The sequence below is a fragment of the Macrotis lagotis genome, chromosome X, assembly GCF_037893015.1.
Source record: "Macrotis lagotis isolate mMagLag1 chromosome X, bilby.v1.9.chrom.fasta, whole genome shotgun sequence".
Taxonomy (NCBI): domain Eukaryota; kingdom Metazoa; phylum Chordata; class Mammalia; order Peramelemorphia; family Peramelidae; genus Macrotis; species Macrotis lagotis.
In genome coordinates, this window is record NC_133666.1 from 682,235,411 (window position 1) to 682,259,825 (window position 24,415).

Here is a 24,415-nt window from a genome sequence, read left to right on the forward strand (position 1 = left end):
TCAGGGTTAAGACTTCTAGTAAGTATCTGATTCTGGATTTGAACTCAGGTCCTACTGATTCCAGGGCCAATGCTCTGTCCACTTATAAGATAGGCAGATCAGAAAAGTGAGACTCTGGAGGGGAAATGGTCAAGAAACAGATTCAGGATTTGAACCCACGGCCCTTGGAGATCAGAATCTCTCTGGTTAGTTGCACAATGGAATATACTGGGAGTGAGGGCAGGGTTGCACCTTCAGTTCCTCCTTCCAACTTCTGCCCAGCCCCACCTTGGCCCTCCTCAAAACAGGTGTTTTGACACCGAGTCTCTCCCAGCCTGGGAAGGACAAAGTCTTTAGTGGAAAGAACAGCTAAGGACAAGCTTATTACCCTAACCAGATGGTGGTTTACCCATGCCCCCTCCAAGGTCTCAGTTTCATGGACTCAAGGTAGTTACCACTAAGAATTTTTTCTTGATTGCCTCATTGTAGATAAGCTTTGACAGCCTTAGAGGTGCCTTCCAACTCTGAGCTTCTGGGATGTTCTGGCCCCCCAAATACACATAGATCAGCACAGTATTATGAATTGTTGTTATTATTAAAATATCAATAATTGCTCATTAATGGATGGGTACTGTATTGGGGTCAGAAGACTTGGGTTTGAATATCTACTAGGGGAAGGGGAATAAAATAAGATTTATATAATATTGACTGTATGTGGGTACTTTTTGATTTTTTTTTTGGCAAGGCAATGGGGTCAAGTGACTTGCCCAAGGTCACACAACTAGGTAAGTATTAAGTGTCTGAGGTCAGATTTGAACTCAGGTTCTCGACTCCAGGGCCAGTGCTCTATCCCCTTTTTACAAATATTATTTCATTTGATCCTCACAACAAAGTAAGTGATTTATAATGCCAGTTTTACAACTGAGAAAACTGGAGCAAACCAAGGTGAAGTAAGTAATTTGGCCAAGGTCACAGAGTAGATAGTAAGTTGAATTCTGATGTCAAATTTGAATTCAGGACCTATCTACTGTGTTGCTTCTATCTATCCTCTTTATTACCAATGGGAACTTGGGGAGGTCAGCTAACCCTTCTATGCCTCCTCTCACCTGTGTATTTATCATTCATATCCAAGATATTTCTGGCTTAAAAGGAAGTCCTGCTTGTCAGAATTCCAGTGGGTCCATATACCTGAGGTCTCTTCCTCACACCATCCTCCACTCAGCTGTTCAAGTCATTTATCTAAAGTTCAAGTCTGTCCCTGGCCCTACCCTGGCCTCCCCCACCACACAATAGGGCCTAGTGGCTCCCCATGGCCTCTAAGATCAAGTATTCCCTCCCATCTAGGACCATCTCCAGTCTTCCTGATTCATCTCTGGCCACTGGACCCAGATGGCTCCAGAGAAGAAAGTGAGGCTGGAGACTTAGCACATCCTCAATCAAATCCAGTTCACGTACTTGTCATGGCATCACCTCCCTGATGTCATGGTCTTCTTTGAGAATGAAGGCTAAATAACAAGATCAATTATAAAATCCTGTTTGGCATTCAAAGCCTTCCTAACCTGGGACAGCCCCATCCCCCAGTTTTCCACAATCCCCGCCTTCCCCTATCATGGCCTCTTTGGTCCAGATACTGGAGCCCTTGGCTGTTCCTCCATGACACACCTTTCAGTTCCAAACATTTTTACTGCTTTTCTAGAATGTTTGGAATGCCTCCCCTCCCTATCTCTGTTCCTTCTTCCCTGGCTTCCTTCAAGTACCAGGCTCAAATGCCATCTTCTACAAGAAGCCTTTTGCATCCCACTTGATTGTTGCTCCTTCCATCTGTTATTTCCAATTACTTCGCTGTCTTGTTTGTTCCCAGTTGTCTGTCTATTTCCCCCATTAGACAGGATCTCCTTAAGGCTAGAGATAGTCTTTGTAACTTTAGGCTTAGCACAATCCTGTGCTACATATAGGAGCTTTGGCATACAGTAGGAGCTTAATATGTTTTTGACTGTTTGCAGAAAGGCTGTGTGTCACAGTGGGTTGTTGTTTGTCCTTTGTTCTCAGTGAGGACCATGACATCGGGGGGTGATTCCATAACAAGCACATGAATTGGATTTGAGTGGGGGGGGGCTGTACTATGTCACCAGTCTCCTTTAGAGCCATCTGGGTCCAATGGCCAGATACGGATCAGGACGACTGGTCCATCGACCTGGATACCATGGGAGATCTTGGCCTTTTTAAGTTAGGCCCATTCGACGAATAAAGTTGAGAATTGACCTCAAAGCCAAATCTTGCCCCTCTTACTTCCTGACAGTGTGACCACTCTCAGAGTGACTTACAGAGAAGATACTTTCTTTGGTGGAGGGAATCTCCCACCTGGGAGTTCCCAGTACCTAACAGTTTGTTATTTAATCGATTTACCTTGCATTGTAAACTCCTTGAGGGGCAAGGCATTTTTTTTAATTTAGTGGTTTTTCCTTGTGTTCACCAAAGAGCCTGGTATATGTTGTAATAGACAAGATTAAGGTAAAAAAAGGTTTATTTAAGTATTGCTGGGGCTAGCATAATGAAAATTTTTGTCTTTCATTCTTGAAAAAAACCATAACATCAGGGAGGTGACTCCATGAAAAGGGGTGTGTTAAGTCACCAGTCCCACTTTCTCCTCCAGAGCCATCTGGGTCCAGTGACCAGATGTGGATCAGGACGACTGGAGATGACCCTGGTTGTGAGGCGGTCAGGGTGAAGTGACTTACCCAAGGTCACACAGCCAGTAAATGTCTGAGGCTGAATTCAAACTCCCATCCGCTTGACTTGCCAGTGTTCTATCCACTAGCAAAAGCTAAGGAAAAGAAAGAACAATAGCACAACAGCAGCCAGTACGAGTAGTAGGGAGGGATACAAGGTGCATGAGAGGTTATCTAGGGGATCATGCTCCCCCAGAGCAGGCTGTCCTCCCAAAAGAAGATGAGCCTGTAATAACAGACTTTTTTTAAGTTTTTTTTTTTGCAAGGTAAATGGGGTTAAGTGGCTCACCCAAGGCCGCATGGCTAGGTAATTATTAAGTGTCTGAGGTCAGATTTGAACCCAGGTACTCCTGACTCCAAGGCCGATGCTATCCACTGCGCCACCTAGCCACCCCCATAATTGACTTTTAATGAAGAGAGTGGACTTGGAATCTAAATCTAGGAAACCCAAAAACCAAGCCTCATGTTGGTGCCAGGGTTCTAGGGCCTCAGGACCATTTGCTCAATCATTAAAGGATTCAAAGTGAATGGTCAGGAGGGAGAAGGTACAGGCTCTCCCTAGAGCCTGGAGCCCTGTTATCTGCTCTGACGTGGCAACCCTCAGCCTCTAGCTGAAGAAGAGCCAGAAAGAATTCCGAAGGGAAATGAACCCAATAACCTTCTGATCAGGAATGTCAGCAACCTAGGAGCACCTTATCATGCTGCCCTTAACAAATGTTTATTGGTTGATTGTTCTGGAAGACCTCTAGGCACTGACCCCTTCCACCAACCAGGGCTGACAAGTCCCTCCTTCTTCCCCATAAGAAAATCAAATTGATTCTCTTCTGTATAACTACCAACATTTTGCATAGCCTCCCGAATTGTTTGTTTCTGGAAAAAAAAACGTTGAGTTTCCTTAGAAATCCTTTAAATTTTATTTAAAGATCTCTATGCCACTAGCTGCCCTTGAAAAATGAGAAGAAATCTCATCCTTCAAGGACACGGGGCGGGGGAGGGTATGGTCTGTTATCTCTACAATACCAGCTGTCCAAGAAATTTTGATCTGTTATAGCTGTGGACACCACCATTGAGTCTTCCATAGCAACAAGATGGAAGGTGGTGTTGTTGCTAGCCTGGCATTCCGATTTCCAGCCAATCAGATCATTCCCCACACCTAAGCTACTTCTGACTCTGGAACCATTCATGCTGTTTTCCCTTTCTCTGATACCACCTTCTAATTTTGGGATACTCCGGTTGTCCATAAAATAGTCTGTCCACCTTTATTCAGGTTTGCTGAGGAGCTAAAGACCCCACTTTATTGATAACTGCCAGTCTTAATGATAAATTGCACACAATCAGAATTTTATGCCTCAGTTTACCTAAATTTCAATCTTGATACCCATCACTTGGGAGCTCCCTAGTCAACAAAGACTTATTGAGAGGAGAGACTGTTTTGTTTTCAGTACAGGGTAATGGACAGAGCACTTGAATTTGGAATTAGGGTCCAAAACTCCACCTTGGATATTATCACTGTGATTCTGGGCAAGTTACTTTAAAACTCTCTGGGCCTACCTCAGTTTCCTCCCTCATAAAATGATGGCATTGGACTTGATGTCTTTTTTTTTTAAGTTTTTTGCAAGGCAATGGGGTTAAGTGGCTTGCCCAAGGGCACACAGCTAGGTAATTATTAAGTGTCTGAGACCAGGGACTCCTGACTCCAGGGCTGGTGCTCTATCCACTGTGCCACCTAGCTGCCCCCGACTTGATGTCTTCTAAAGACCTCCCATATTGCTCTAAATTTATAATCCTAAGCATCCCTGGGGTTTGATACAGCAAAGGATGCACCAGCCGGCTCTTAATAAATGCTTACTAAATGAATGAATGAATGAATGAATGAATGAAGTCTGCTCTCTGGCAAGAAGCTTCCTGGATGATTGCAGCTCTGCTGGCATCAGAGATAACTCAAGAGAGCTTCTCAACCCCAAGCCCTTTGGGTCCTCTCTGGATTCAGAGACACTGAGGAAGAGCAGGTGGTCCCTGAGGAACCCTTTTCTAAATCCATGTTACACAGAAGAACCATAGTCATAGATCGGCACCATTTTTCAAATAATTTATTAGGAATTTAAAACTGAAAAATCTTGGAAAGAGGGTTACAGATGGGGAGAGAACAGATACCAGAGAGTGGGGAATTTACTGGTTTCAAAACACCACTTAACATCTTTTTAAAAAAAAACCAGGAATGAATCATAGAACAGAGTTCTGGCCCCAGCCCCAAGCCCTAAGGAGGAGAGGGGAACAAAGAGGACAGGGGGTAGGGAAGGATGGGGAGGGGGGGAGGTAGAACCACTCAGGGGCTCCCCTCAGACGTGTAGAAAATCAAAAATAAAAACCAATAAAATGTAGCTTCTCTTTTATTAGGAAATATTTTTTTTTTAAAAAAAAGACATACAGCCGCGCGTCTCAGTAACAAAGATTATTGCTTCGTGATCTCAGCACTGACAGGTTAAGCACCTCACACTGATAATTAACTCTCCGAAGGTAGTTGGGGGATGCTGAGAGGGAGGGCATGGGGGATACCCCTAAGCCTTGGACCTGCCCAACCCCCTGGGGTGGAAGTTGGGGTGGGGGCAAGGGGAGGGGGCAACTGGCAAGCCCCCATCCACCCACCCCAATCAGGTCTTTGGTTCATGGAAATCTAGACCTAGATCCTCCCTCTCTCCCTGGTTGAGGTGCTGGAGTGGGCACCAGGGTAAGAGTGTGAGGTGGGGGTGGGGAGGCCCAAAGGGCTGCCAAGGGGCTCCGACCATGACCTTGGAGAGAATGGCCACATGGCCTGTCCAGGTGGGAGGCTGCTGTGAAAGAATGTGGGGGATCCCTGAGAAGCCCTTTGCTTGCCCCTGGAGTCACCCACCCATACCCCTTCCAACACCTACCTCCCCATAGTGAGCCCAGGGCAGGAAACATGAGGGTCCAGCCTATTGAGGGATTGGAAGATGGGGGGGGAAGTCCTTTGGAGAGTTAATTCCTTTCAAATGTGTTAAGGTGGGAAGTCCCCCCCCCACTTCCATCTGAAGTTGGGGTTTGGGGCAGGGATGGGGGGTGAGTAGCCCACAGGACTCCCCCTGGGGCTCCAGGGTGAGAGAGAGGGGTACCTCCCTTTCCCAGGCCAAGTGGAGGCCCTAACAAAAATCTTACAGTAACCATGTGGGGAGGGGGTTCACGGAGGGGCCCGTTGAGTGGGGTGAGGTGAGGCCCCTCCCCCACCCTAGCAAGGAATACAAAGGGGGATGAGGGGACGGGGGGCTTCACCTCATAGTATTTACAATATCATACAGGAGACAGACATCTCCAGGGCTATACCTGACCCCACAGCCCAGCCCTGCTCGGCCAGAACCTGGGCTGCCACAGACCAAAATATACACTTGTTCTCTTGTCGGTGTGGGCACCCTGGCCCCCACCCTGCAGCCCGGAGCTTCACATTCACAAACTGAGAAACAATTTTAAAATGTCTCTCTCTCTCTCTCTCTCTCTCTCTCTCTCTCTCTCTCTCTCTCTCTCTCTCTCTCTCTCTCTCTCTCTCTCTCTCTCTCTCTCTCTCTCTCTCTCTCTCTCTCTCTCTCTCTCTTTCTCTCTCTCTCTCTCTCTCTCTCTCTCTCTCTTTCTCTCTTTTTTATCAAAAAAAAGGAAAAAGAAAAAAGGAAAGAGATTAGAATAAAAAAATTAAAAAAAAACTTAATAAAACAAAGACTGGAGGGAGGCTTGGGCCCCAAAGTGGACCCTGCACATCTCCCCACCATCATCCTAGCTAAACACAAGCACTTGAGCCATTTTAGGAGACCTACAGGATGGGGTGAAGAGAGAAGAAGGAAGGGAAGAGGCAGAAAAACCCAATGGGAGAAAACCAGGAAGCTACCATCTACTCCAAAATAAATAGAAGCCAAGGGAAGGGTATGGGATGGAGGGGGAGAGGTGGTTAGTAAGGGCAGTGAGATGATGTCCATGGGATGGGCTGGGAGGCAGAGGTGGGAGGGATGGGGCAGGCGGGGAGCCTGGCAGCCTGCAGGCAGTGTGCAGCTTGGCGAGGGGTTGGGATGATGGGCCGAGCCTCCTTCCCTTTTCCCCTTTGGCTGGGCTGGTCCTGCAGCTCACTGTCCTCAGGCAGCTGCCGGTGAGGGCTCTGGGAGATGTACAGCAAGAGAGTAGGGAAAGGAGAACCAGTTACACCCTATCTCCTCAGCAATGTCTCTCCAACCAGTGGTCTTTTCCTACCTTCCTTTCTTGGGGCCCAGTTCCCCCCTTTCTAAATAGCAACACATTTTTTAGCCTGTCCTTGTAATCCCTGAATTTCAGATTTTAAGACTATCCAAAGTCATAACTAGGGCTGGGTGATGGGGCTTTATCCCAGAATATTGAAATTTATTAGGTGTAAAGCTTCTATGTCACCATAGGAACAAGATATCTCCTGCACAAGTAAAATTGTCTTTATTAAGATATTACTTCTATTTAAGTTATTACTTCTGATATTATTTTCACATCCTGAATTATAATGCTTGAACAGTGCTCTCTGCCTCTGACATCAAAATGACCACTTAGGACTCTAAGATTATCCTCACATTTCTCTTTTTCACTCCCCACATTTTCCTTTCCCCCAACTCTCCAATCTTTCCTCACAAGCAGCCTATAGTTGTACTCCCTGTTCTTTTTTTTTGCATGGAAATGGGGTTAAGTGACTTGCTCAAGGTCACACAGTTGGGTAATTATTAAGTGTCCAAGGCCGTGTACTCCCTTTTCTGTCAACAACTGACTTGTATGACCTTCCAGCTTCAGATGGATGTTCTAGCTTCAAGGTCCAAAGGTTTTTCCATTATAACATCCTTCCTACTTTCCGCCCCCTCCCCCAGGCATCCTCTGAGCAAGAATCATTAACTTTAAAGCTGGATGACAAAATATTAGAAGTAGATGCCTGGAAACATGCATCTCACTCTCTATATCTCTGCGGGTCCCTTCTAAATCTGACACCCTCTGATTCCAGGCATCCCCCTACTTCTTCCAAGCTCTGTTCCTTTGCCCAGACTCCCACTCCCCAGCTCTGTATTTCTTCACAGGCATCTTACCTCCTGCCTTCTTGATCCCCTGACTCAGTGGTACCCATTGGTGAAAGCTGTTGCAATCAAGGGACCCTAAAAGAGAAAGAATCCAAAATTCTAAATGCGACAGACTGAGAAAGTTAGAGAAGAATATCTCATGATGCCCTCTTTCCTATGATGCTATTTCAGTAATGATTCATTTCTTTTTTTAGAGGGGATAGAGGGCATGTTTCATTAATTTGTTTCTATTCTATAGTCCTTCCCAAAGACTACCCTCCCTCCCTCCCAAAGAACCTTCCTTTATTATAAGTCGATTAAACAAAAACAAATCAGCATAACCAATAGAGTTAACAACAGCATTGCCCACCCCAAAGAGCATAATCTACCCTTAATGGATTTCTAGCTCTTTCTTGACCATGGAATTCCCCTTTTCCTTCAATTCAAGTAGGATCCCATTCCCCAGAGCCCCCAATAACACTAGAACCAACTCAGAAGACTCACCCCAAGGCTGTGGCCAAAGCCAGTGCTGGGGGCAGGGCTAGCGGCACTGATGTAACTGCTGACCCCAGAATCTTGGTTGGCCGCCCCATAGAGCTCGGCCATGGGGCCGGGGCTCGTGGTGCCCAGAAAGCCCCCCGTACGGCTTGGTGTCGAACCTGGAGGGGGAGCCAGCGCCCAGGGGTGAGATCCTGACAACCCAGAGAAAAGAGCCCAACAGGCTAGCCCCTTCCCCAATACACCATGCCTGCCCACCCACCGCCCACACCACCCACTGCCCACTTCTCCCAGAGGAGAAGTGGGCCCCAGACAACCCAAAGAATAGGGTTAATGCCTCTTGCCCTTCCAAGAATGGGAAGGAAAACACCTCCCCCCTCCCCAGGAGAGAATTACACCTCTCTTTTTGTATCCCTCACTCTTGCAGTGAGTGTTTAATAAATGCTTCATTCATTCATCCCCTACACCCAAAGTTGGTCTCACCTGTCCCTCGGACAACAGCAGCTGCAGCGGCTGCGGCGGCCATCGGTCCATAAGCAGTGAGCGGGATTGCTGGAAAAAAGAAAAGACACCATTCCCTGAGACCGCTCTTCTTCTTCAGAACATCATCCCTCCAGAGACCGGGGAAACTGAGTCCCAGTCTGGCAGGGTCTTGGGCAGCTGCCCAGGTCCTGGCTGGGGAAGAGCAGAAATGGAAGGAGAAGCCGTATGATGGAAGAAAGAGAGAATTCCAAGAGTCACTCCGTTAAGGGGACACATGGAAATGGCCATCTCTGTTCCCAGAGAGGAGTCTCCATTTTTTTTCTAGTGTGGAGAAGACACAAGTTACAGATGCATCCTAGCCAGCTCCTAGAGAAGGGTCCACAGTAATCTCTTTTGGCTTCCCAGGTGGTGTAGTAGATAGTCAGGAAGAACTGAGTTCAGATTCTGTCTCAGGCATACCTATGTGACCCTGGAGAAGTCACTTAATTGCCATCAGCCTCAGTTTCTTCAACTGTAAAATGGGGATGATAATACTACCAATCTCTTAGGGTTGCTGTGAGATAATATTTGTCAAGTCCTTAGCACAATATCTAGTACATAGTAATTCTTAATAAGTTCTTATGCTCTTCCGATGGTCTCCTCTCTCTCCCACGATGCCTTATGATGCCTATGCTTCATAGATCACCTCCTGCCCTGCCCTGTTCTGCGGGCTTACCTCATCTTCTTCACTAGCCAATAAACTGCCCAGGGACAGGTCTGTCTTTTAAATCTCAGAGCAGGAAGGAACCTAGAAGGTCATCAGGGAAGACGGCAGGAGATGATGGAAAGAACTCTGGATTTGGAGTGAAGAGGTGGGTGTGGGTTCTGATCCCCACTCTGCCACTTACTCTGGGCAAGTCACAGCCTCCCTGGGACTCAGTTTCCATATCCATAAAATGAGAGGGGGTTGTGTTAAAATTTCTTTTTTTTTTTTTTTAGGTTTGTGCAAGGCAAATGGGGTTAAGTGGCTTGCCCAAGGCCACACAGCTAGGTAATTATTAAGTGTCTGAGACCAAATTTGAACCCAGGTCCTCCTGACTCCAGGGCCGGTGCTTTATCCACTACGCCACCTAGCCGCCCCTGTTAGATTTCTTTTAATGGTCATTCTGGCTGTAGCACTCTGCCCAACCTGACCCCTACCCAACTGAGCAATGTTTGAACTATTCTCTACACCCCATATCAAGTTGGATACATAATAGGTATTTTCTTTTTTTTTTTCTTTTTTTCTTTTAGACTTTTCCAAGGCAAATGGGGTTAAGTGGCTTGCCCAAGGCCACACAGCTAGGTAATTATTAAGTATCTGAGACCGGATTTGAACCCAGGTACTCCTGAATCCAGGGCCAGTGCTTTATCCACTGCGCCACCTAGCCACCCCATAATAGGTATTTTCTATACTGCACACAGTAGGTGCTCTAGAAAGATTTTGGCTGAATGGTTTGAATTGTGGATTTTAAATTCCTCTGCAAATAATATGGCACCAGGGGAAGAGACTTAACTATAAAGAGGGTTCTATGTCGGCATCTGATCCTTTCCCATTTGGATCTGAAGTCAGAGGAATCAGTCTTTCACTTACTATATGTGGGGCCATGGGCAAAGCCCTGAAGCTTCCACAGTCTCAGTTTCCTCATCTGTTAAACCAGATGGCCTTTGAGCTCTTCCTCCCACCCAACTCTTGACCTGGGACCCTATGAAAGCCACTTCTTGGCTTGAGTTTGGGAGATGCCCAGTGTTGACTGAGGCACGAGTGCCCTCTGCTGCCCAAGCCTTCCCCCTGCAACTTCTAAACATTTCAAACTACACAAGACATGGCAGTGAGACTGACTCATCTGTTGAATGGGGAGCATCCTCCACAGGGCTCGGGTACAATTTTTTGCCTCCTTCAGTCCTGGCTCTCACATCTAATAATAACAGTCACATCGATAGATGGATATATATCTACCTCACTGGAGTCTTATGACAACTGTATGAGATGGGCATTACAAGTATCTATTGTGATCCCCATTTTACAGATGAGAAAACTGAGGCAAAAAGAAGAGTCTGATTTCAGGAGTTTTCCTGAGACTAGGACCAGAACTCTATCCACTCCATCATCTAAGCTGTCTCATGAGTTGCCAAGTTCCTCTAAGTGTGAAAGGTGGGGTTTGAACCCAGTCTCTTTCCTAGTACACTGACTTCTTCCCTGTTGCCTACAAACCTACGCACATAGAAAACCCTCAACTAGATCATCCCGGCTAGCTCTTGTCACATAACTCTCTTCTCTTTTGTGCCTAAACTCTTGGGGGAAAGCCATAGAAACCTACTACTTCTTTCTTTTTTCTTAAGCAATAGGGAGTAAGTGATTTGTCCAGGGTCACACAGCTAGTAAGTGTCAGAGGCCAGGTTTGATTTTAAGTTCTCTTGACTACAGAGCCAGTGCTCTACCCTCTGCACCACCTAGCTGTGCCTCCTCTTATTCTCTTCTACAATCATTGTGGTTTGGCTATTGACTTCATTGTTCAACTGCAAAGTTACTAAGGATCTCTTTGTTGCTAGTCTGAAAGACCCGTCTCCATCCTCTTTCTTTGATCTGTGCAGTCTTTGACAGGGTTGGTTGATCACCTTCTTTTCTGAGATATTCTCTTCTCTCTAGGTTTTAGTGATTCTTTTTTTCCCCTCCCATTTCTTTTCCTATCAGTTGAACTGAGGTTCCTCAATCTCTTTTGTTGCTTCTTCCTCCAGATTATGGCTCCGGCGGTTGGCACTGTCCTGGGACCTCTTCTCTTTTCTCTTTTGGGAGTCTGTTTGAGTGGTTTCCATGTATTCATTTATCAGTTCAATGGCAATGATTCCCAGATCTATGTATTCACCCTACAGATACATGTCACCAACTGTCTCCTGAACTTCTCAAGCCACTGGGCTTCCAAGATGTCCCAGAGGCTTCCAAAACTGAATTCATTATCTTTCCTCCAAAACTCTCCCCTCTTCTACATTCTCCATTACTGTTGAAGGCCCCTTTTCCATCTCAGTCACCCTTGGCTCACAACCTCAACGTAAATCTTGAGTTCTCAGTTTCAAACACCTCACATATAATAGCAACAATGATGATCATGATAATCAGAATTACCATACAGATAGCTCTATTCATATATTTGCATATGGAATATAAAATACTTTATAATTTGCATATATTATATAGTATGTAGACTATTTTAAAATGTTATTTCATCTGCTTTTCACAAAGAGCCAAGAAGGTAGATGGTATCATTATTCCCATTTTACTAAAGAGAATATTTAGGCAAGTAGAAGTTGAGTTTTCCAGGTCACACAGGGAGTATCTCAGGCAGAATTTGAACTCAGATCATGCTGATTCCTCAGTCTACTCCTCTATCCACTATGCCACCTACCTGCTATATATCCAATAAACTGTCATATCTGGTAATTTCTATTTTCATAACATCACTCCTTTATTTCATTGTTCTACTCACACAGCCACCACCTTGGTTAAAGCCCTAATCATCTTTCACCTGAATTAATCATTAGTCTTCTATTTGGTCACCTTGTCTCCAGTCTCTCCCTACTTCAATCTGTTCTCCACACTGCTGCCATGGTTTTATTCAAGTGTAGTTTATACACTTTCTTTAGGACCACCACTGGCTCCCTATTATTTCCTGCTGAAATGTAACGCTTTTGTTTGGCATGTCAAGTTCTTTATAACTTGGGCTTCTCAATGGCGCAGTGGATAGAACGTGGACTCTGAAGTCCAGAAACTGAGTTCAAATCCATCCTCAGACACTTACAGGCCTTGAGACCCTGGACAAGCTGCTTAACCCTGATTGTCATACATCCAGGGTCATCTTCAGTTTTCCTGATTCGCATCTGGCCACTGAACCCAAATGACTCTGGGGGAGAAAGTGAGGCTGGTGACTTAACACAGCCCCCCCCCCCATTCAAATCCAATTCACGTATTTGCCATGGTATTACCTCCCTGATGTCATGGTCTTCAAAAAATGAAGGCCAAACATCATCAACACGGCCTCCTGCTAACTTTCCAGGCTTTGTAGTTGTATAATTGCTTTTACTTTCTCTCCCATCTACCTCCTCTATGACTGGTATACTCCCAACTCTTATTTCCTTACCTTTGTAGTCACTCCCTGTCTCCCACACCTGGAATTCCTTCCCTTCTCACCTCAGACTTTTAGCTTCCTTGGCTTCTGGCAAGACAGCTCAAATCTCACCTCCCTCAGGCCTTTCCAGATGCCTTCCCCTTCTATCTACCTGGACCTTAGGGAAGTGATTGTTTTCATGTTGTCTACTCCATTAGATTTCAAGTTCCTTGAGGGAAGGGCTATTTTCTGCCTTTATTTCTATCTGTAGCGTATCAAATCCATTCAATTATTCTTTTTTTTTTAGGTTTTTGCAAGGCAAATGGGGTTAAGTGGCTTGCCCACGGCCACACAACTAGGTGATTATTAAGTGTCTGAGACCGAATTTGAACCCAGGTACTCCTGACTCCAGGGCTGGTTTAACCACTGTGCCACCTAGCCGCCCCATCAATTATTCTTTCGATAAACATTTATTAGGCACCTACTAGGTGTCCAGCACATAGTTGATTCATTGACGGATTATTATACAGTACAGTCCAATACTCAGGTCACTGGCCTCTGGTTCCAGGCATAGTCTTCTGCAAGGTTTTTCAAATCCAGCCCTGATGATGGGTATATAAAGATTAAAAGTCAAGTCCCCACAAGGGCACCAAATCTGGGGCTTGGATGAGTTTGTTTGTAATGCAAGTAACATTTTCTCTTCATGCCTTCTCATCTCAGATGCTGTTTCTGGCTTTCTTTGACTCCTCCATTGTACATTTACCAATCAAGTCTTCTTTGGGTTATTCCAATAGCTCGGAGGCACTATAATCCTAATTGATTGGTCCAATTCTTGTAGTCTTCTCATAAGAATGTCTTTGTAACTGTAGCCCTTACCCTAAGATCTTGTACATAATGGACATTTAATAAATGTTTGTTGAATCAAATTAGAAAGCTATCGGGCCAACATCCTTTTTCCAATAGCATGTCTTCCATGAAAGAGATGATCTCTTTTATAGTACCTTCTTATGAGCTAGTCTTCAAGGTTAACTCCCTGTATTCTAATTATAGCCACCACGTGCTTTCCCATAGCACTTTGGGTGACCTGTAACTTTGACTCATGGACCAGATTTGGAGTGAGACAGTATTGTAGCATCAGAACACAATCCAGGCTCTTCCAGCAGTGAGATGCTGAAGATTGATGAAAACACCATACACTTTCCCCAAAATGATTTCCTCTAACCTTCTTCCTAATCGTATTTGGGCTCTCAGCTCACTCTTGAAGCACCCATCCTTATTGTTCAGGAGGATGCAGATTTAAATGACTGCCCATTCAGTTGCACACCTACACCAAGGGAAAAAAACGCTTTTTTCCCCCTTCGACTTTTGTTTCTCCTACACGGATTGATAGATAAATCTCTTTTGTACTGCCATGAATTTCTGTGTATACTATCATGAGAGTATAGGCAGCTAGATGGCACAATGAGTAGAGCGCCAGTCCTTTAGTTAGGAGAACCCGAGTTCAAATTTGACCTCAACACTAGCTGTGTGACCTTGGCCAAGTCACTTAACTCTGAATGCCTGGCCTCCAGGGCCATCTCCAGCTGTCCTGATTCATATCTGGTCATCAAACCCAGACGGCTCTAGAGGAAAAAGTGGGGCTGATGATTTAGCACAATACCCCCTTACTCAAATTCAATTCATGAGTTTGTTATGGTATCATCTCCCTGAAGTCTTGGAATTCTTTGAAAATGAAGGACAAACATTATCATTATCATCAGGGTTCAGTGGATCCATATTAGTACAGTGTCATCTGTATAAATAGGAGTATTTAGAGTCTCCTTTTTTGGTTAGTTTTTGTAAGGCAATAGGGTTAAAGTGACTTGCCCAAGGTCACACAGCTAGGTAATTATTAAGTGTCTGAGGCCAGATTTGAACTCAGGTCTTCTTGATTCCAGGGCCAGAGCTCTATCCACTGTGCCACTTAGCTGCCCCAAGTCTCTCTGTCTCTCTCTCTCTCTCTCTCTCTCTCTCTCTCTCTCTCTGCTGTTCAGTCTTTTTTTCATTCATGATCGACTTTTTTTACCCCATTTGGGATACTCTTGACGGAGAAACTGCAGTAGTTTGTCATTTCCTTCTCCAGCTCATTTTCCAGATAAAGAAACTACGGCCTGTAAGATTAAGTGACTTGCCCAGTCTGAGGCTGGATTTGAACTCAGAAGCTGACCCCAAGGGCATCATTTTCTCCATTTCACCATCTAGCTCCCCTTAGAATCTTAGAGAATCCTGGTTTCATCTGGGTTCTGTATAGGATATCTTCCAGGACACTGGTAAACATTAGGATAGCCACCTCAGTTTTCAGCCTTGACTGATGTTAAAACCCAGTGGACTAAAGAACAAGGTTTTCATAGCTGCACCTCTCTTAAATTTTACTATATTTGTGGGAGGAATCTTGCCTGAAGGCTACATTTTGTTTTTAGTGGGTTACATTCTTATTTGAAAAACCCAACAAAAAAGAGACAGTGTAGCAGCATTGGGACCACAAAGATTAAGAATTTTCTTGATGGGGTGGCTAGGTGGTGTAGTGGATAAAGCACTGGCCTTGGAGTCAGGAGTACCTGGCTTCAAATCCGATCTCAGACACTTAATAATTACCTAGCTGTGTGGCCTTGGGCAAGCCACTTAACCTCATTTGCCTTGCAAAAACCTAAAAAAAAGACTTAACTCAAGAGCTTCCTTGGAATCATGAAGACCTAGGCTTCAGGTCCCACCTCTGACACAAACTAGCTAGATGACCCTCTAAGACTATAAATTTTATTGCGGTTGCTAATTTGTAGCACTAGAATTTCCTACTCTATTGAAATCCCATCCCCAAAACAAATGACACAAAGGGATCTTGCTTTCTACATGTTTTCATCAATCATATGATTTTAAGGATGTGGTTTTGGGGAAAAAAATCATCTGTGAAAACTTGTCTATCCCTTTGTCCCTGACTTATGTTTTCATCAAAGATGCCTCCTCTATATAAGTCTAGACCATAAAAGTTTTCTAAAGATGAGAAGACAAACATTATGGGTCAATACTGATGACTTCCCAAGGAGCTTTTCTATGATTGGTGATGGTGGTGGGTGAAGACATGGGTAAAAGCACATTTATAATTTCCTTGTAGAATAATATCTGAAAAAAAATCATTGAAATGACAATGATCTCTTTCAGGTAATGAATTCCCTGTGTTGGAAAAGGAAGGAAGAGCCTCAAAGATCATGCCCCTTGGTATGGGCCACTGCCAATCCTAAGGCTGCAGTGGCTGTATTTTGATTCTATTCACTTGATCATTTTTCACTCTCAAACTCTCTTTCCCATCACTAGCCCATTTTTTAAAGATACTTCTTGCTTAGGGGCAGCTATGTGGTGCAGTGGAATAGGGCACCAGCCCTGGAGTCAGGAGGACCTGAGTTCAAATCTGACCTCAGACACTTAATAATGACCTAGCTGTGTGACCTTGGGCAAGTCACTTAACCCCACTGCCTTGCAAAAAAAAATCAACAAAAAAGATATCTTAATAGATACTTCTTGGTTAAAGACTGCCCTGAGCACCCCAAAGCCTGGAGGAATTGAGCTGTGGAAGAAAGATCTCATCTCAAAGCAGCAGCCACACGCACAAGCTTCACACAGGGTCAGGGGCCAGGGAGGCTAGAGTTTTGTGAGGTATGAGGATGGGTAGGAACATAGATTGAGCGAAGAAGTCACCTGAATTCTATCTAGCCCTGGACACACACACACACACATACACACGCACATACACACACACACACGCCCCCTTCCTGGCTCTCCTTATCTCCCAGATCTCCAGATTAGGGATAAAGTCCCAAGGTTTTCTACTTCAGATGCTCTAGATGGAGTAATGGAATTTCAAAATCTAAAGCTCCCATTACCTTCCCTCTCCAGTAGGCACAGGCTCTATCCCTACGATGTTGAGATCTGCATAGAGCAGGTCCAGTTTTTCCTTGGGGAAAAGTTGGGTCACCCCCAAAGGCCATCCTCCTCTGGGAAATTTCTTGTTTTCTTTGCTTCTGGGTAATGCCTGTTCTACTAGAGCTGGGAGTAGAGTATGGGAGGGGAGAGTCCTTCCCCACTCAGACACTACTGGGTCAAGTAGATAAGGGCAGGGTTAATGTGTCCAGTCTCATTGCCTCTGGAATGGTCCCTGGGTTCCCTTCTTTCTCCCCATCCAGACTGTGAGGTGTAGGAAATCCAAGGGACTGACCTGTGAGCTCAGGGAGGACGGGGGCGCTCGGGAGAGGGGTCCGCTCTACACGGAATTCTAAAAGGAAATGTACAAAACAGCTTAGGAAGGTAGAGGGGCCTTGGGGCAGGGCCCGGCAGAGACACACACAAGGACATTCACAACAGCAAGACCAGTCCATGCACAGTGTCCAGAAGCCTAGGCAGGGGGAGGACTGCCCCCAAGCAGGCAAGGCAAGAGGAAAAAGACTGAGAGTAGCAGAGATGAGCACAGAGTTGCCACCTGCCCCCAGGCCTTAGGATGGATTTCAAAGCCCTAAGCTTAGGATCTCACTGGCCTTCAGTGAGGGAAGAATCAACTGGATATATCTTTAGCCAACAAGTCAGGAATGAAAAGCTACTTTCCCCTCCATTTGGGGGAAAGGAATCAAAGAAGACGAATAGTGAATTTCAGTTTGCAAATTTGTTCTTACAAATATATCCCAGCTCTGGGTCCAATATCCTGCTCTGGGGGAGGTGACAACACTGAATCCCTAAGACCCGGAGACAGGGGTACCATGCAGGATCACTACCATCACCACCCCTAGCATCCCAACCCAAGGACCCTTCTTCCCTAGATGGAAGACAGGGGTGTCCTTCCTCAGATATACCCTTCCTTTCAAGTTCCCAACAAGTAGGTCCCCAAACCATGCAACCCCTTATAATCCATCCAAGCTACCCTACCCTGGGGGATGGAAGAGGACTTAACCTCAGCAAGGAAGTTGGGACATGCTGGTAGAGGGCAGGGGGAGGTCAAATGAGACTTACCGGGGAACTGGTAGGTATAGCCAGGTGCAATGCCTGTGTAACTCCGGCTGGCATAGGTTGCAGCTTGGAAACCTGGATAACCTGCAGGTAAATTAGACTGAATCAGTCCCTGAATAGGCCCGCAGGATCTGGTCATTATTGGATCTGGTTGGATTAAGGTCCAGCCCAAGGAGCAGAGGCAGCATCACAGAATCTCTGAGTAGGATGAGATCTCAGAGGTTCCAGAGCTCAAACCACCTAACTGACCAGGTAATCTGGTCTCATAGTCTGAACATAAGGGAAGGGGAATCCACTTCTTCCTTAGACCTTGGGAGAGGGACCATATCCTCATTCCACTTAGAACTACATCTAACCATAAATAAGTTGGGTTTTTTTAAATCAAAACTAAATTGCCCTCTTATCACTTCTGCCTTCTGGGGCCAAACTGGACATATCTAATCCGGTATGAAAATTATAGACACCTCAGATACTGCCTCTACCTTCTTCAGTCCCTTCTTCAGATGAACTATCTTTGGTTCCTCCACTCCATCCTCAAACACAATGAACCATGTTGGATATCTCTCTCCTTAGACACTCTAGTTTAATAATATCTTTCATAAACATGAAAATATCAAGACCTGAACACAAGTCACCAAATGGGATGTGACCAGAGCCACCAATATAGAAAAGGGATGCCATCCATTCCTAGGCTCTCCAGCTAAAGGGAAGACTTGCCTAAATTGTTAATGTGTTCATGGCCATATTTGATCTCATAAAGATGAATCTGTTTTTTAAAGGTTTCTGCAAGGCAATGGGGTTACACGCCTTGCCCAAGGCCACATGGCTAGGTAATTATTAAACATCTGAGGCTGGATTTGAACTCAGGTATTCCTGACTCCAGGGCTGGTGCTCTATCCACTGCGCCACCTAGCCTCCCCCTAAGACGAAATCTTCTCGACAGCAAGTCCAGTCCTCTATTCACTTTGGTGCTATCTTGATGCCCATCAACAACAACACAGTTGTCAGAGATCAATGTTATCTACATTTATCTGGTCAAAGGCACAGTCCTGACTGTACTAATGGTCATATTTGTGGATGGTGATTTGTATTTTATTATCTTATGAAAAACAGTGAATTTCTGATGCATAATTCTAACAGGTCCTGTCTAGGATATTATAATTCTCTCATTTGACACTAGGAGGTGAAGGATATCATTACCTCCATTTTATAGATGAGGAAAGTGAGATAAATCAAAGGCAAGTGACTAGCCTAGGATCACATAGCTAGTAAAGCTCTGAGAAAGGATTTGAACTCTTCCTAATTCTTAAATTCAATTTACCAAGTCACCTTTAAAGCTTGTAATGCATCGCACAATTTTTACCAATTTCTTGCCTAATCTACATTAAGTTTAGAATGTTTTTAATGATTACCTAACAATTAATTGATTAATGATAATAATAATGAACTAAGATTTATATAGAAGAAGCTAAGCAACACAGTGGATGGAGTGCTGAGCCTGAAGCCAGGAAGACTCATCTTCCTGGATTTAAAACTGGCCTTAGACACTTCCTAACTGTATGAATCTGGCCACATCACTTAACTCTATTTGCCTTAGTTTCCTCATTTGAAAAATGAGCTAAAGAAATGGCAAACTACCATCTCTACCAATAAAACCCCAAATGGGGTCAAAAAGAGTCAGATCTGCCTGAGATCCAATAATTTTACAGATGAGGAAACTGAGGCACAGGGAGGCTGAGTGACTTACTGGAGGTCTCAAAGATATTTCAAGGACATAAGATTCTAATCAGCTTTTTCAAAAAATATTCAATAAAGGGGCGGTTAGGTGGTGCAGTGGATAGAGCACAGACTCTGGAGTCAGGAGTACCTGGGTTCAAATCCGGCCTCAGACGCTTAATAATGACCTAGCTGTGTGGCCTTGGGCAAGTCACTTAACCCCATTTGCCTTGCAAAAAGCAAGCTAAAAAAAAAATCCTAGTGGACTGGCTTTGCATCTCCAAGCTAGCCCAGTCCGTTGCCCACAGTAGGTGCTTAAGAAATCCTAGTGAATTGAACTTTTTGCTATCCTCAGTGTATCACAGCATCTGACCATAGCGGGTGTCTAGCCTATACATGTTGACTTTCTTTGCATCCCTAGACCCTAACGGCGCACAGTAATAAATGCTTGCTGATCTATTGGTGAGTGGCTTCTCTAGGATCAAAGCAGCAACCCAACCTAGTATTCCCGGGCTCTTGAGTCATCCAATTGGATGGCACTCTCTCCTAAGAAAGGAAAGTCATAAACAAGGCTAGTCCCTTCCCCCCAACCTGGGGTCTCCTACAGTTCCCTTCCTCTAGGACCCTCACAATGAAGAGGGAACAGGTGGCTTGAACTGAAGCTCTTAAGATGATCAGCAGAGGGCAGCATTGGCCCAACCCTCTATAAGACCATTTAGCTTGGGGCTAGACAGTGGATTACTGGCAGTTGGGCAGCTTGGCAGCTCTTACCCTAATGCATGATAGGAAGGGGGAGGCCAGCAAATAGAGGTCAGCCTCTGGCAGCTCTCAGGGAAAGGGACCCTGGATTTACAGTCATGCTACCTGGGTTCCAATCCCTACTGTCACTTCTCCATGTGACCCTGGACAAGTCAGCCGAGTTATATATTCCCTCTCTGAATCAAAAGGTGCCTGACCTGATGGTCTTGGAAGTGCCTCTCCAGCTCCAAATCCTCTGATCTTATGAAATCCCCCAAACCTCTTCCTGCCCAGAATTCAGAGAGTGAACATCCCCACTTACCCAACATGCCAATGCCCAGCATAAAAGCATCCATTCCATAGGGCATGACTCGGGACCTCCCCCTTGCAGAGCCTGTGGGTGACATCACCTCCTTTGGCTGGGCTTTCTTACATTCTACCTGTGATGGAAAGAGTCTGGGTCAATCCTCTCTCCAGTACTGATCTGTCAGGAGGCCCTACCTCCCACCACCAACCTCAAGGGCTACCTCTTACTTTGGCTCATGGAATTCTCTTCCCTATCACATAATACGGCCATCCCTACAGCTCCTCAAACTTGTTTCTTGATAGGTAGGTCAAGACCTGAACCTGAGACCCATAAGGGTTTTCTACATTTCTATAGGTTTGACTCGGAGCCTCTGTCCAGGCCTTTGTCCCTGACCCCGTGGTGCGTCCTGAGTGAGTGTCCTTTCAGAAGAACACCTGGCATCTCCCACTCTTAGGGGTCCTCCCACACCCCAAAAGTCAACTTGCCATCTTGTTGTTGATCTCGTGGAAGTGAATTTCACACACTTTCTCCACAATGTCTTCACTCTCAAATGTGACAAAGCCAAAGCCTAGAAGAGGGAAGCAGATAGCCCCAGGGATGGGGGAGTGACACTGAGATCAGAGCCCACATCCAGGGAAAGTGGGTATACTGTCAGGGTAGCGAGATGTTAGCAAAGTAACAGTCTGACAGGGGATACTCTAAAGACTCAACGGAAAAAAAAAAAGAATGAAAGAACCAATGAAAATCTATTAAGCATTGTGCAAGGTACTGTGTTAAGGGCTAGGAATACAAATACACAAAGCAAGGCAGGCCTTTCGAAATGCAGCCGATCCATTGCTTCTCCAGTGTCTTGACGGGACCAAAGCAGAAACCAAACTTAGGAATCCTAGGCTTGGAGGGAAACTTTGGGGAAGACAATATGGAGAGGGAAGTGTTGGCCAAAGATGGAGGTGTTTTGGGCAGGGAAGTGACAGAGTTGGAGAAGTAAAAGAACAAACCACACTGCTCAGCCTGTGATTTTTGCTTTCATGATTATCATGGTTAGAAAGGGCTTCAGAAGCCATCGTAACCCAAGAGGTCATGACCATCTCCAACAGGCGGTCAGCCAGCCTTGGAGTAATAATCCCTACCTTCTTCAAGAAGTTTTTTCCAAATTATAAAAGTTAGTATCTTCCTTCTGAAATTAGCCCTGGAAAGTTGCTTCCCTCGTTAGAATCTAAACTTCTCGAGGGCAGGGGCTGTTTCTGCCTTTCTTTGTAACCCCAGTGCTTAACACAGTGGCTGGCACATATTAATATATGTCGACTAATTGAAGACCTGAAAGGATGGGGAACTCACTCCTCCTCAAAGCAGTCCAGTGCTATTTGGGGTTGAACACAGAAAGTTACCACCCTGTTCTGTTTCCTGGACAACAGTCCCCCTTCCCAGGGGTCTGGCTGGATAAGCCAGCTTGGGCACTTCTCAGAAGGCCTCTGATGGTATCCTGAGAAGACAAGGTCCCTGGGTAAAAAGTAGCCCAAACCTAGTGGCTAATAGGGTTCAGAGGTCATAAGAGAGGATCCAGAAGGTTGAGTCATTGGAGGGGAAATGGAGTCAGTCCGTCCCCGGGGTGGCCCATCCTTGGGTTCAGATTACCAGGGACAAGGTAGAGGCCTCCACAGGCTGGAGCCATGTTGGGGAGCAAGGGCAGGGCCTGCTCCTCTCGGGTATCTGCAACCGCTCAGAGGTTTCTAGCACAGGAAACCGGGTGGACAAAAGGCCTCTGTGCTAGCAGGCCCAGGGAGAGGATGCAGATCCTGAGGGGTAGGATGTCAAGAGTAGAGATGAAAAGGCAGCTGTGACCTGGAGGCCCCTGCGATGACCATGGGGCCCCCTGACCCTAGGCCCTGAGAGGGTGGGGGAAGGGCTCAGGCCTTACCTCGGTGTCGATTGGTGGTTTTGTCAAACATTAGCATGGCATCATCCACCTGGAAGACACAGGAGCCCTTGAATATAGCTCCCCATTCCTTTCCCCCTATTCTTTCATCCTGGAGCATTTCAGATGGGTGTTTGGGCCTGGGGGTCTGGCTAGAGAATGGGTCACCCCCCCACCCACTCATTTCTCTACTTCCCTACTGGGGACCCATTCAATCCACTGGCCAGAGATGCTCAGGGGCATTGAAAGAGAGAGCCAGAAAGGGGCCCCTGGGAGCAGAGAGGAGAAGGGGGGTGGGGGAGAGAGGGCCTCATCCTTTGTAGCCGAAGGCTGGCAGCCCACTCCAACTAGACTCTGTTAGCAGGATACTTTCCTCTAATTGAGGTTTCCTCTTTGCTAGAGGCAGTAATTAGGGCAACTCCAGAGCAGAGATGAGGCTTCTGCCTCCCACTGAAAGGGGTTGGGGGGAGGGAGAGAGTAAAAGGAGGGGGGAGGGGAAGAGTCCAGGCTATCCATCCCAGTCCCAAGTTTCCATCAATAGGCCTTCCCAAGTCACCCCAAGGCAATGGTTCCTAACCTACAATCTGGGGGGGAAAACATTTTGATAACTATTTCAATAGACTTGGTTTTCCTTGTAATGCTATTTTATTCTTCTGCATTTAAAACCATTATTCTGAGAAAGGGTCCCTAGGCATCATCAGACTGAAAAAAAGGGGGCACACCACATTCATAAAATGTTAATAATCCCTGCCTTGAGACATTTCTTTCTATAATAAGGGGGTTATTTTCTCTGGCAGCCAAGTTTAGATTTTCTGGAGCCCCAATCACCCCACCCTGCCAACATCAAAATTCATAAAGAAATGAAACTCAGCTCTGAATCAGGAAAACCTGAGTTGTATTGTAACCTTCCCTATTCCCTAAAGGCAAGGGGGGGGGTCCCCATCTCCTTCTCTCACCAGGGGCTCACCAGCAATCCTCCCACATACACATTTCTTTTTCTCAAGGGTCCTGTAGCCCTCCCGCAGAGATATTTCCCCCTCTCCTCCAATACACGCATACTCATTCTAAACTGAGGAAGGACTCTATGAACATGACCCAGCTTTAGTCACAGATCGTTAATCATTCAATCCAATCATCCATCACTCCACATTTATGAAACCTGGCACAGTGCTAGATACTAGAAATACTAAGACATGAATGAAACAGCTCCTATCTGACCCCCAACACTTCCCTTCCCTCTATTGGAAAAATCCAGTACTACCCCCAGAGTTGCTAGACACATCAGCACAGAGGAACCCCCTCATCCCCAGGGAAATAAAGCGACAACCTAGACCGCAGGGACCTAAACAGACACACTGGTCAGTGCTTTTCTCCCCCAGGACACCATCTTGTAGTCTAATCCCAACACCAGCCAGGGAATCAGGCCCAGGGTATGAACAGGAATCAGTTTTAAGAACTGAGAGGTCCCTTAGGGTGACCTCCTTGGTTCTGCAGAAGCAGCAATTGAGGTGATTAAGGTTGCCCATTCAGTTAGTGGTAGACTACCCTCTCCAAAAAAAGGAAAAAGGCAAAACCAACTAAAATGTTTTTAAAGGCTTGGTGGCCAGTAGAATCCTTACTTGAATCACAGATTTCAAAACTAGAAAATGTAGTCCAACTGTGCTCATTTTTACAGATGAGGAAACTGAGGCACCTAACTAGAGGGTAGTATAACCCTGATTCAAATTCCAAACCCCCTGCCAGGCTCCCCAGGACCAAGAGGAGCTGTTGATTAGGACTTGGCTGGATTAGATGACTTCTGACATGATATCCAAATAGAGAAATTTGATGATTTTGTT

At 45.6% G+C, this 24,415-nt stretch overlaps 1 protein-coding gene across 7 annotated transcripts in view; it reads right to left on the reverse strand.

Annotated features, from left to right (window-relative positions):
* Positions 1-5,080: 5,080 nt before the first annotated feature.
* Positions 5,081-24,415, reverse strand: part of MSI1 (musashi RNA binding protein 1) — a 32,502-nt gene continuing 13,167 nt past the window's right edge. For 4 of the 7 annotated variants that reach the window (XM_074206009.1, XM_074206006.1, XM_074206005.1 and 1 more), the window contains 9 exons: positions 22,581-22,629; positions 21,148-21,230; positions 20,678-20,795; positions 17,905-17,985; positions 17,120-17,176; positions 8,753-8,821; positions 8,276-8,463; positions 7,802-7,867; positions 5,081-6,864 (listed from right to left, as the gene is read on the reverse strand). In XM_074206009.1, coding sequence (XP_074062110.1) covers positions 7,826-7,867; positions 8,276-8,463; positions 8,753-8,821; positions 17,120-17,176; positions 17,905-17,985; positions 20,678-20,795; positions 21,148-21,230; positions 22,581-22,629 — 687 coding nt within the window. In that variant the 3' untranslated portion in view covers positions 5,081-6,864; positions 7,802-7,825. The remainder of the gene's footprint in view (positions 6,865-7,801; positions 7,868-8,275; positions 8,464-8,752; positions 8,822-17,119; positions 17,177-17,904; positions 17,986-20,677; positions 20,796-21,147; positions 21,231-22,580; positions 22,630-24,415) is intronic. The other 3 variants (XM_074206007.1, XM_074206010.1, XM_074206008.1) reach the window with 3 other exon arrangements.